The sequence below is a fragment of the Piliocolobus tephrosceles genome, chromosome 2, assembly GCF_002776525.5.
Source record: "Piliocolobus tephrosceles isolate RC106 chromosome 2, ASM277652v3, whole genome shotgun sequence".
Classification (NCBI taxonomy): Eukaryota; Metazoa; Chordata; class Mammalia; order Primates; family Cercopithecidae; genus Piliocolobus; species Piliocolobus tephrosceles.
In genome coordinates, this window is record NC_045435.1 from 165,258,392 (window position 1) to 165,271,522 (window position 13,131).

At 37.8% G+C, this 13,131-nt stretch overlaps 1 protein-coding gene across 1 annotated transcript in view; it reads right to left on the reverse strand.

Moving 5' to 3' along the window:
• The window catches only part of PCOLCE2 (procollagen C-endopeptidase enhancer 2), a 77,096-nt gene that overhangs the window by 20,960 nt on the left and 43,005 nt on the right, over positions 1-13,131 (reverse strand). The window contains exons 3-5 of the mRNA XM_023215358.3: positions 10,615-10,870; positions 4,813-4,937; positions 704-840 (exon numbers count right to left, since the gene is read on the reverse strand). Of these exons, the coding sequence (XP_023071126.1) occupies positions 704-840; positions 4,813-4,937; positions 10,615-10,870 (518 nt within the window). The remainder of the gene's footprint in view (positions 1-703; positions 841-4,812; positions 4,938-10,614; positions 10,871-13,131) is intronic.

Consider the following 13,131-nt stretch of genomic DNA (forward strand, 5'->3'; position numbering starts at 1 on the left):
GCTTGATCTCATTCTTACAGGGCAGTGATGTATCCAGGTACCTGGCTCTGCATCTTACCCTGGGGTATCACCAGCTCTACCTGTTTCTGTTTGGCTGTTGACACTCCTGTTAATGTTGTCTCAGGGTCTGGGTTGGCTATTCTTTGTTGGTGGTGCTGACTCCTTGGTTATGAGACTTGTAGTGGTTTGGATCTGTGTCCCTGCCCAAATGTAATGTAATCCCCAATGTTGAGGAGGGGCATGTGTGCTGGGAGATGACTGGATCATGAGGGCGGTTTCTCATGGCTTAACACGATCCCCCTTGATGCTGCCATTGCGATAGTGAGCTCTCTGCTCTCTGGTCATTTAAAAGCATGTGGCACCTCCCCCAGACCTTGCTCCTACTCAGACCATGTGATGTGTGTGCTCCCTCTTTCCCTTCCACCATGATTGTACGCTTCCTGAGGCCTCCCCAGAAGCAGAAGCCTCATGCTTCCTGTACAGCGTGCAGAACCCTGAGCCGATTAAACCTCTTCTTTTATACATAAATAACCCAGTCTCAGGTATTTCTTTATAGCAGTGCAAGAACTGATTAATAGAGGACCCAATAATTTAACAAAACAACAACATAAAATTTTCCAGAAAATAAATGTGATTGGGAAACTGAACAAGAAACAAGTTTAGAGCCATAAAACTATTAATGACATAAACAGGTGCTACTTACGCGGGTGGACTATCACCGCAATACTTTCCAATTCTTTCAGCATCATTGATTTCTCCGCCATTAAACACAGCCACATAATCATATCGGCAGTAGTTATCTCGCTCCACATCAAATTTCTCAAACTTTAATTCTATAAGCTTTAGAGAAAGCACAATAGAAGTGTCAAATATTAATAGCATTGTTGAATAACCTCAAATGGAATTCTTCCTCTCCCCAGATTTGGAGGATACTACAATTTTCCTTTGTAAAAAAAAGTATGCATTATGTTGAAGTGCTTTTTGTTGCATATTTCTTTAGTTAAAAAAAAAAAACTGTGGTATTCTTTTGCTTTTAATTGTAATCTTTCCAAAAGATCATCTCAAACTCAGCTCAACCCTAGTTAGGATATTAAAGTTAAGAATTCTATTCACTTACAGCTACAAAAGTATGGGAACATTATGTAATGCTAGCAACCTACTTTAAGACTATAATTGGTTTTGGAGATCTATTGTACAGCATGGTAACTATAGTCAACAATAATGTATAATAAACTTCAAAATTGCTGAGAGTACTTTTTTTTTTTTTTTTTTTGGAGACAGAGTTTCACTCTTATTGCCCAGGCTGGAGTGCAGTGGTATGATCTCAGCTCACTGCAACCTCTGCCTCCCGGCTTCAAGCAATTATCCTGCCTCAGCCTCCTGAGTAGCTGGGATTACAGGCGCCTGCCACCACACTCGGCTAATTTTTATATTTTTAGTAGAGACAGGATTTCACCATGCTGGCCAGTCTGGTCTCGAACTCCTGACCTCAAGTAATCTGCCTGCCTCGGCCTCCCAAAGTGCTGGGATTACAGGCATGGGCCACCATGCCCAACCAAGAGTAAATCTTAAATGTTACCACCACCCTCCACACACAAACAAAAGAATAACTATTTGAGGTGGATATGTTAATTACTTTGATTGTGGTAATCATTTCACAATGTATACATATATCAAAATACAATGTTGCACACAGTAAATATATATAATTTTCACTTATCAACTATACTCAATAAAGTTGCAGGAAAAAAAAGAGAAAAACAAGACTGTAATTGGATAATTGGATGTGTGTTGTAGTGGGAAAAGAGTCTATATACCCTAATAGAAGCTAATAGAAATAAAAAGTATTATCTAAGATGCTCCTTATATTAGTCTATGTCAGGGAGTAGTAGTATGTGTGCATATATGTTGTAGGAGGGTGAGCTGAGTGGATAGAGTTGTTCCTCTTTTGAGGGAAGGAGACTGACATTTCTATCCGATGTAAAGGAGTCAAATTTTCAGGACCAATTATTTAGGGAAGTGGAATTGACGGCGGTGTCTTCTTGAAGTATGTTTGAAATGTGTGATACCGCACACAGCCTAATCAGGGTGCGGTTATTTTCGAAGAAGTTGCATAGGAGCACTGATCTACAAAGTCAGTGTTAGGATTTTAGTATTTCTCAATTTTTTGCACTAGTACCAATAATAGTATCCTAAATTATTCAAGTGAATAGGAAATTTTGATTAAATAGGCAATCAATCATTCCCCATACAAGCAGATGTTTAAAAGAACATTTCCAACATGTGAATGAAAGGAAATCTCACTGGATTTATTACTACCTACGACAGCTGGGCAGCAAGTGAGCAAGAACCCTCCTTGCTACTTCAGGGAAGATAAAGGGCATTAATTCCTATTAACTAAAGAAGACTCACACACAGTACTCCAGCTGAAGATGATCATAGCAACAGCATCACAGATGGACACAAAGGTAATTTTGGCTTTGAACATAATTGCCGCATATCTTCATACTGAACTACCTTTTAAAAAGTCAGTGCCAGTGATAGGTGAATAATGCTTATTCATACCTAACGCGGCTTTAAATTGTATTAAAATATTTCCTCTTTGGGTCTGGTGATTTCTCACCACTTACTAATAAAATGCTTTCCAGGTTATTAAAAAAATTGGCAAATTTTTTCTACTTAGAAATTAGTCACAAAAGCTGGGCGTGGTGGCTCACGCCTGTAATCATAGCACTTTGGGAAGCTGAGGTGGGTGGATCACGAGGTCAGAAGATCAAGACCATCCTGGCTAACACGGTGAAACCCCATCTACAGTAAAAATACAAAAAATTAGCCGGGCGTGGTGGTGGGTGCCTGTAGTCCCAGCTACTCAGGAGGCTGAGGCAGGAGAATGGCCTGAATCCGGGAAGCGGAGCTTGCAGAGAGCCGAGATCGCGCCACTGCACTCCAGCCTGGGTGATGAGCAAGACTCCATCTCAAAATAAATAAATAAATAAGTCACAAAAGTTTTTGCAGAGAAGATTTTAAAAAGTAAAGAAGATAAAGAAAAGAACTGTGGTAACAAATGAAGGTAAGGTGATTCTTTAATAGAAGAAAATTCCAATAAAATTCCTTCAGTAGAATCATTCCCTTGCAGAGAAACTATTTAGGACTTCATTTTCCCATTCTATTTCTCTCCTTTGAGAAACTGCCAGTGATTTCAAACACAGTGATTAAGAACGCAACTGACTGAAGCCAAAAATCACATGAATAAAATAAAAATCAAACTTAAAATATAAATGATCAAAGGGAAGAACAATGGGAAAGAGATGCTTAACCATAATCTGCAAGTATAATTAAGTTGGAATTATTTGGTCAAATATATTTACAAATGTTACAGAGAAAATGATCAATACAATTTCAAGAAATATATAAAGGTTTAAATGTTTCAGAAACACAATTTTTAAAGTTACTTTAAACTATAAAACATTCAACAGACTTATAAAATCTTCCATTATTAAATAAATGGCCATATATTTCTTCTTAAAAATAAAACCAAGTTTTGGGATTATGATCAGTGTTTCTGTCTGTGTATATGTTCAAATCACTAACTTGCATGGTATATTAGCTTAAATAATTTTCTATGAAAAAAAGAAATATATCACAAATGGTATCTGTGCAAGCCATATGAAAGGTCAATTTAGAAAAGTTTTTTAAAAACAATATCATAATGTTTACCTCATAGTGTTTGGATTAAAGTCTATAGTGTTTCTAATAGTAATAATTTTTATAAAGTTATCTTTAACGGTCCACAAAGTAGATTTCATCTGTTTCCATGCTAAGCTCTTTCCTGCAATTAATATGTAAAAGTGGTTCCCAGAAAGGGTAAAAATTGTGTATGTAACCACAAATTAATAAATACTAGAAAAGTTGACCCTCTCTGCGGATTATTTTAGAACAATGAATAAAGCTTTTTGTGGGGAATCTGCACATATTTTATTTTAAATGACAACCAAAAACACCCTAAAGCAGACCGGCTTGTTCTTTGAAGAGATAATGGGGCTTGCTTTTGCTGGCTTTGCTAAGGAAAAGCATCCATACTTTTTGATTTAGTGACTAGGATAACTATTACCAGGACATGATGGGTTTGTGATGTGAGCAAATGGTAACCTGAAATGTCCATGGACCCAGGGATTTTTATCCTCCCATAGTTGTTGCTGCTTATAATATCCACTGCAGGGTTAAACAATCCTATGTGGCATTTGCTTACCATTTGTATTTTTAAAACTGTTTTGAAAATTGTCATTATATAGCAGGAAATTAAATCCATGACTTTGCAAGTCAAAAGATGCAAAGGCTAGGCCGGGAGCGGTGGCTCACATCTGTAATCCCAGCACTTTGGGACGCCAAGGCAGGCGGATCACCTGAGGTCGGGAGTTCAAGACCAGCCTGACCAACATGGAGAAACCCTGTCTCTACTAAAAAAACACAAAATTAGCCGGGCGTGGTGGCGCATGCCTGTAATCCCAGCTACTCATGAGGCTGAAGCGGGAGAATCGCTTGAACCCAGGAGACGGAGGTTGCGGTGAGCTGAGATCGCACCATTGCACTCCAGCCTGGGCAACAAGAGCGAGACTCTGTCTCAATCAATCAATCAATCAATCTGGGGTTTTCGCATGAAGAAATACCTGTGTCCAGGAGCCTTCCTCTTCTTGTATCCCTTAGCTCTCGAATAGACCCCACAACCGGAGGCTCTTGAGAGTTCGTGGGCCCCTCCCACTGTCTGGGCAATTCACACATGCATGCTTTCTTTACACTTCCAGGGAATCTCACCTGATTCTTTGGGGCTACAATGTGCCACACACAAGTGACTCCTGCAGGGTAATCACGGTCTGGCCAGTTGGGGGTTTTAAAAGAGCCGGAAGGTCTGTCAAGGCGTCCTCCACAATACTGATCCCCTTCGAGTATTAAACAAGGAAAAAAGCCCACAAGTTTATGTAGGTTACAGCAATACAACCACGTGAAGATTAGGAATGTGGGATCTTTGGTGAGAGTACAGTAAATAAAGGCAACGGCAGAAGCACTTACATTTTCTCTTAAAAATATGGTTACATATATAACCCCCCAACACACACAATAAATGATCTCCCTTACCTGACATAGCATATCAACACAAGAGAGGCGAGAAGTGGACTCAGGGCCTCTTTTCTTTTTTTTTTTTTTTCTTCTTAGACAAGGAAGACAAAACATTTGAATTTGCACTCATTCAGAAAGCTTGTAGGCTCAAATAATCACAGAGATGTGAGGGTTCCTCAAGGCACTGGTATTTAGTAAATACCCAGGGACAAAATTTGAATTAGTTGATATAGACAGCTCTCATTACTAGAAAACTTTACATGTTTTATATATATATATATACACACACACACACATATATATACATATATATACATATATATAACATGTAAATTATATATATAAAATATATTTTTAATAAGTTTTAAGAATAAATTTGGTTTGTAAAAATAATACATTTATAAATTTTCAGCAGTACAGGAAGGCATAAGGAAGAAAGTAAAAATCTACCCCCAAATCCCTAGTTTCAGCCACCGAAAACTAATCACATTTAATAGGTGACAAATAACATTTCAGGCATCTGTACTCATAGGTTGCACATGTACCTATAGGTTGGCAGAAATAATGTAAGAATTATTTTAATACGAAGTTCTAAATTTAATTTTACTTGAATGTAAATAACAAAAACTGAACTGAAACTAAAATAATTATACTTTAATGGAATATTTCTTTGACACAGAGTATAATCATTCTTAAACTTCTAAATTTAAGAAAATGTATTATAAAAATGGAGGTTGGAATAATTTCTAAATCTCCATTTAATGAAAAATTTCAAGTATATACAAAGTAAGTAGAATAATATAACATCCTCCTACATATCCATTACCCAGTTACAATAATTGTTATCATTCTATTATTCTATCTATATTGTTACCCACTCCCCACCACCAGCTTGTTTTTATTAGTATTATTTTATAGGTTTTTGGGAGATAAATTCACATACTCTGAAATGCACAAATCTTAGCTGTACAAACTTGAAAAATGGATATACCTGTGTAAACCACACTCCTATGATGATACAGAATCCATTTCCCACTAAATTTGTGCATCCCTGCCCATCCTGCCAGTTCTCTATACTACTTTTCTGAAAAACTTCCCCGTAGATGAGTTTTTTTATTATTATTATTATTATTATTATACTTTAAGTTCTAGGATACATGTGCACAACGTGCAGGTTTGTTACATATGTACACATGTGCCATGTTGGTGTGCTGCACCCATCAACTCATTATTTACATTAGTTATATCTCCTAATGCTATTCCTTCCCTTCCCCCCTCCCCCACCGTCCCCACAATAGGACTCGGGGTGTGATGTTCCCCTTCCTGTGTCCAAGTGATCTCATTGTTCAATTCCCACCTATGAGTGAGAACATGCAGTATTTGGTTTTCTGTTCTTGCAAGAAATAGTTTGCTGAGAATGATGGTTTCCAGCTGCATCAGATGAGTTTAATTTTACAGCTCCATGTAAATTTGTTCACCCATTCTCCTGCTGATGGGTTGTTTCTAGTCTGGACTATTGTGAATGAAGCTGCTATGAACAGTTTTGTACACATTTTTTGTACACGTATCTTCATTTCTCTTATATAAATACCCAGGACTGCAACTGCTGGGCCAAGAGTAGATGCAAATATTTAATTTCATGAAAAACTACTGCAACTTTTCTCCAAGTGGCTGTATCATTTTGCACCTCTCTGAGTAGGAACACTTTGGTTGCTTTACATTCTTGCTACCACTTGATGGTGTCAGTTTTTTTAGCCAACACGGTGGGTAAGTAATGGCACCTCACTGTAATTTTAATTTGCATTTCCCTGATGACTAATGAGAGATATTGAGTAGTTTTGCATGCACTTATTGGCCATTCATATCTTCCTTTGTGAAGTGTCCAAGTGTTTTGCCAATTTTTATACTTACTGGAATCTTTATCTTTTTATCATTGAGTTGTATGAGTTCTTTCTATATTCTGAATACAAGTTCTTCACCAGATATTTCTGTGGATATTTTCTCCCATTCCGTAGGTTGCCTATTCGTATTTGTAACCGTGTCTTTTTATAAGCATTAGTTTTAATTTTAATGAAGTTTCATATTTTTCCTTTTACTTTCAACCAACTTGGTTTTTGTATTTCAAGTGCTTTCTTGTAGACAACATATAGCTGGGTCTGACTTTTCAATCCATTCTAACAATAACTGTCTTCTAATCAGAGCATTTAATAATTTACATTTAATATATTTATTGATCTTCTTGATTTAATGTGCGATTTACTATTTTTTTCTATTTGTTTTACCTTTCTTTTATTCCATCTATTTTTCCTTCCAGCCTTCTTTGGGTTAGTTGGATAATTTTAGTATTCTATTTTAATCTTTTCGCTTTTAGTGATAACTCCTGCATTTTTAATGGGTTCTCTAGGGGTTACAATATGAATGTTTAACTTATCAAAATTTACTCAGAGTTAATATTGTACTTCTCCATGTGTTGTATATGTATGTGCAACAGTGTAATTACATTTACGTGTCCATCCTTTGGTTGTCAAACATATTATATCACACACTATATATTCCACACCACAGTGCTAAGGTTTTTGTGTCTTGAACAGATACATGTAAAGAAATTAAGAGAAGAGAAGAAAAAATACACGCCCTTTTATATTTACTATTTCCAATGACCTTCATTTCTTCTGTTACTTTCATTTTACCCTACAAGGTCATTTCCCTCAACCTGAGGAATTCTCTTCAATATTTCTACCAGTGCAAGTATAAAAATGTCTTTCAGAGATTTGTAGTGTTAATCTGAAAATGTCTTTATTTTACTTACATTCTTTAAGGCCGGCTATAGAATAGTGGTTGACAGTTTTATTCCAGCGCTTTAAAAATACTATGACAGGCCAGGGGCAGTGGCTCACACCTGTAATCCCAACACTTTGGGAGGCCGAGGTGGGCAGATCACCTGAGGTCAGGAGTTCGAAACCAGCCTGGCCAACATGGTGAAACCCCGTCTCTACCAAAAATAGAAAAATTAGCCAGCCGTGGTGGTGCACACCTGTAATCCCAGCTGCTTGAGAGACAGAAGCACGAGAATCACTTGAACCTGGGAGGTGGAGGTTGCAGTGAGCTGAGATCACGCCACTGCACTCTAGCCTGGGCAACAAGAGTGAAACTCAGTCTCAAAAAAAAAAAACAAAAAACAAAAAAACAAAAGACACTATGATACTGCCTTCTGGCTTCCAATGTTTCTGATGAAATGGAAGCCATCATTCTTATCACTGTTCTTCTGTATGTAATTTAGTTTCATCTGATTGATTTCAAGATTTTCTCTTTGTCTTTAAATTTCTGTAATTTAATTATAATGTGCATAGGTGGTGCTTCATTTTTATTTGTCCTGTGGAGTGTATTGATGCTCTTGACTCTATTTTTTATTTTTATTTATTTATTTTTTAGACGAATTCTTGCTCTGTTGCCTGGGCTGGAGTGCAGTGGCACAATCTCGGCTCCCTGCAACCTCCGCCTCCCGGGTTCAAGCGATTCTCCTGCCGCGGCCTCCCAAGTAGCTGGGATTATAGGAGCACGCGACCATGCCTGGCTATTTTTTTTAGTATTTTTTAGCAGAGACGGGGTTTCACCATGTTGGCCAGGCTGGTCTTGAACTCCTGATCTCAGGTGTTCTGCCTGCCTTGGCTTCCCAAAGTGCTGGGATTACAGGCATGAGCCACCGTGCCCAGCACCTCGTGACTCTGTAAATTGATGTTCTCCACTGTATTTGAGCAGAGTCAAGTCATTATATCTTTAAATTTTTTTTTACTTTATTATCACTTTCTTCTTCTGGGACAAAAATTACAGATGTTAGACCACTTGATATCGTCTCACTGGTTTCTCGAGCTCTTTTTCTTCAATCTTTTTCCTTTTTCTTTAGATTGAGTGATTTGTATTTAAGTTCACTGACTCTTTTTTTCTGCCATCTCCAATCTACTTGTGAGCACAACAGGTACATTTTAAAATTTCAGATCCTGTTTCCTTTATCTCTAGAATTACTTTATTTTTTAATAGTCCCTGTTTCTCTTCTGAGATTCTCAATTTGTTTATTATGCACATATTTCCCTTTATAAATCCTGAAACAAACTTGTAATAGCAGCTTTAAAGTACTTGTTTGCTAATTGCAACATCTGAGTTACCTTGGGATCAGTTCTTATTGACTGCGTTTGTCCTTGAATAGGGACACACGTTTCCTGTTTCATTACATAACTATAGACTGGACATTATGCATGATACATTACACTCTAGATTCTTGTGTTCTGATAAAAATGATTTTGTTTTAGCAGGCATTTAACTTGGCTAGACTCAAACTTAAAATCTGTTTCCCTGGCAGCAGGCAGCAGCTGTAATCTCTCTTCAGTTCTTTCATTTTTCAGCTGATGCTTTTGTGCCAGGCCAACTGGGCTCTCCTCCACACATGTAGAATTTAGCTGTCAAAGATTTCAGTAGATTTTATATGAATATTTTGCACCTCAATTCTGTAGCTCCCTGCCTGGATTTCTTCCCCAACATTCTACTCTTTCAGCCCCAGATTCTGTCCTCTGACCTTTCAAGAAAAATGCGGCACTACAGTCCAATCCAAAAGCAGATTATGGACTGCTCTTTGGCTGAAAACATACAAATATTGCCCACTGCAGTGATCTTTCAAAAGTAGAGATTTCCACCCTTAGGAGACATGTACTAACATGCAAATATCCTAAGACCTAGCGTTAAGTAAAAAGAAAAGGCTGTAAAATAATATGAATGTATGTCTCCATATAAATAAGCATATGTGTGTGTGTATATATATATATATACACATATTTGTTGTTGAGACAGGGTCTTACTCTGCCACCCAGGCTGCAGCACAGTGGCACGATCATGGCTCACTGCAGCTGTGATGTCCCTGGGCTCAGGTGATTCTCCTACCTCAGCCTCCCGAGTAGCTGGGACAACAGGTGTGTGCTACCACACCCAGATAATTTTTGTATTTTTTGTAGAGATGAGGTTTCACCATTTTGCCCAGGCTGGTCTTGAACTCCTGAGCTCAAGAGACCCATCTGCCCTTGGTCCCCCAGTGTTGGGATTACAGACATGAGTCACCATGCCTGGCCTCCACTTTTATTTTTTAAAAGCTATTGCATAAGCACTGAAATAAAAGTAAGCACACATAGAAAGGTATGGGAACCACTGGCCATGGCTGTTTCTGGAGAAGGGACTATGGAGTGGTGTAGGGGTGTGTTTGTATCTTTGCACGTGTGCTTATGTATGCAAGCTCCACATTTTTACTCTATGAATTTCTATATTTGATTGTTTACAAGAATGCATGTGGACTTAAAAGGCTGATTTCTTTTTTTATTGGTCTTGTCATGGTTTGATGGCATTCACTAGCTCTTTGAGAACTACTCTTAAGCTTCAAAGGAGTAAATAAATATCAAGTGCCAAGAACAGTGAACCAACATTACTGTTGTTATTGCCATTATGTGGAAAGAGTACCTCTTTCGTTTGGTTCAGCAGCGGAGAACATGGCCATGAAGCCATTGCCAGCAGTGTTGGCATCAGAAATCATCTGCACCATCATCTTGTTGCTACTGGACACAAGGGCTCCAGGCCGGAAAGTGCCACAGAAGCGGCCAATGCGCTGGCCATTGGCGTGGCCATTGTACACATCCACAAAGTCATAGCGGCACAGGTTGTCACTCTCAAGGTCTATGAATCGGAAATTAAGAACGACTACTTTTCCTTCGGGAACCTGCCAAGAAAAGGGCCAATTAGAAAACCGTCATGAAAACAGTATCTGAGGCTTTGACATCTAGTCACTTACTTCAGTGTGTAGATTAAAGTATAATATCCAAGATAATGCTTTTTCCTCTCTCATATCTGAACCAACCCAAGGGAAGTCTTCTAGCATATTGCATTCCTAAAAAATGTCAGTACTTATTTTCTTTTGACAAATTCCACAATTCTCCAGGATTCACAATCTTATTCCTTAAGAACTTACCTCAACAAAGTTGCAAAATATTAGATCAGTCTTATTAATGGATGAGTCATTGCGTAGAAAGAATACCAGTCCTGACTGGACCTTAGCATATATCTGCATATTCTAAAACACCATGGCACCTAGAGATATTGCTTAGCAAAGAAACATTTTAAAATATCATTTCTTACAAATAATACAGTAGAACACACTCAATGTCTGTGTATAGAATGTTTCTATGAAGTTCAAAATAAAGAATTTATTTGGCAATTGTGTAGTTAATTTACAGGTAATTCACTTTGGGTCCTGAAACATCCAGATGAACTAACTATACTGAATAAACGAACTGAGTAATTGCTGAATCATCTCTTCTGAATGTCACTGAGTTTTGTGTTCACTTGTTTTCCAGGTGAAGACTTTATATGTCAGGAAGCCTTGAAACACAAGGCACTAATGACGAAAAAGATAAGCTTTCATTTTCTCATATTTTATTCGTCATAATTTCCCCATAAAATTCTTAATGATGGTTCCTTCCTTATTCCCTGAGTAGGTAGAAAAAAATGGCTATAAAAGCATTTGGTAGGATTCTCAGGTTACAAAAGCCCCATTTCTTTCCCAATTCACACTACCTTTTAATATTTTCATTCAAGTTGTTCAGTCATAAAGTCTTGATCATAATTGTTTTACTCCTTTAATCAGATGAGATCTCCACTTAATAGTGGAGAATTCCATTCTGTAAAAACTTACATATAACAAAACTCAGTGATAAAAAAAACCAAAATGAAAAATCCAAACACACACAATCAAAAGTGGTTGGTCTATATTCATCTTAATTAACTATTTCAGACTCAAGGGTCAATAGATGCTTTGACATCAATGCAGCTTCCCCATGTTGGTAAGTACAGTGCCATATATTTTATTTTCCTAGGGTAAGATGAAGTGTTTTCAGTGCTCTTTAATTTTTGTGTCAAACACATCTACACACCTCATGGTAGAAACTGTAATGGCGTAGTCCCCAAAAGGGATACGTTTGGCTTTGCCATGGTTGCATTCTAATTCCTAGAAGCTTATCTTAGTGGTGTGAATATCAGAGTTCCAAAGAACTTACAACAGCTTAAGAAGCTAATAGCATAAAGAACAATTTAAATTTTAAACATTATCACCAAGATATCTCTTATAGAACTTCCTGTCTTTTGCTTTATTGTTTTGCGTACAACCTCTATTTGTACAATGATCAGAAAGTTATCAAAATATGCCACATCTGTAATCTTAAATATAAGCAGGCTCTCTATGAATCACTGAAAAAGTCCTAGCCATGAAAAGAATCTCAAACTAATTTGTTTTTTTCTTGCATGAACAGTGACTATTTGTGTAAATGTATAGGGGGTTAAGTAACTCAAAGCTATGAAACTTGGTGAAGTCACTCCCAGAGTGAATGTGGATAGAAAAAAAGGACGAGGTCTAAGTATAGAGGCCTGGAACACTCCAATGTCATCAACTCTGTGAAGAGGTCAAACTACAATAGAGACTGAGTCAGCAAGTAGAAGGCAACCAAAGTATGTGGCGTCTGGAAGCCAGGCGAAGAGAGTACGTCAAGGAGGAATGAATGGGCAACTGAGTTAAGCACTGCTGCTGAGAAAGACCAGCGGATTGAGCAACACAGAAGTTTATCAACCAGAAGTCACTGGTAATGCTGACAAAGCTGTTTTGGTGGCACCATGGGGAGAAAACTGTGTAAGAGAAGGATCATGAGAAAATGGGGTGAGAGGAAATGGTGACAATAAATATAGACAAGCTTTTGAAGGAGTTTTGCTGTAAAGATGAACAGAGTAATATGGGGGTAGCTGGAAGGGGATACGGGGTCTAGGCAGGGTTTTTGCAATGGGTGCTTCCTAAGGCATGTTTGCATGCTGATGGGAAGGATTCTGTAGAGAGGGCAAAACTGATGAAGCAAAAGAGAGGGAGGATTGCTTAAGAGATGTCCTTGAGCAGGCAAAGAGGGATCTGATCTATAGAAGGAACAGCTGTGGGGTTGG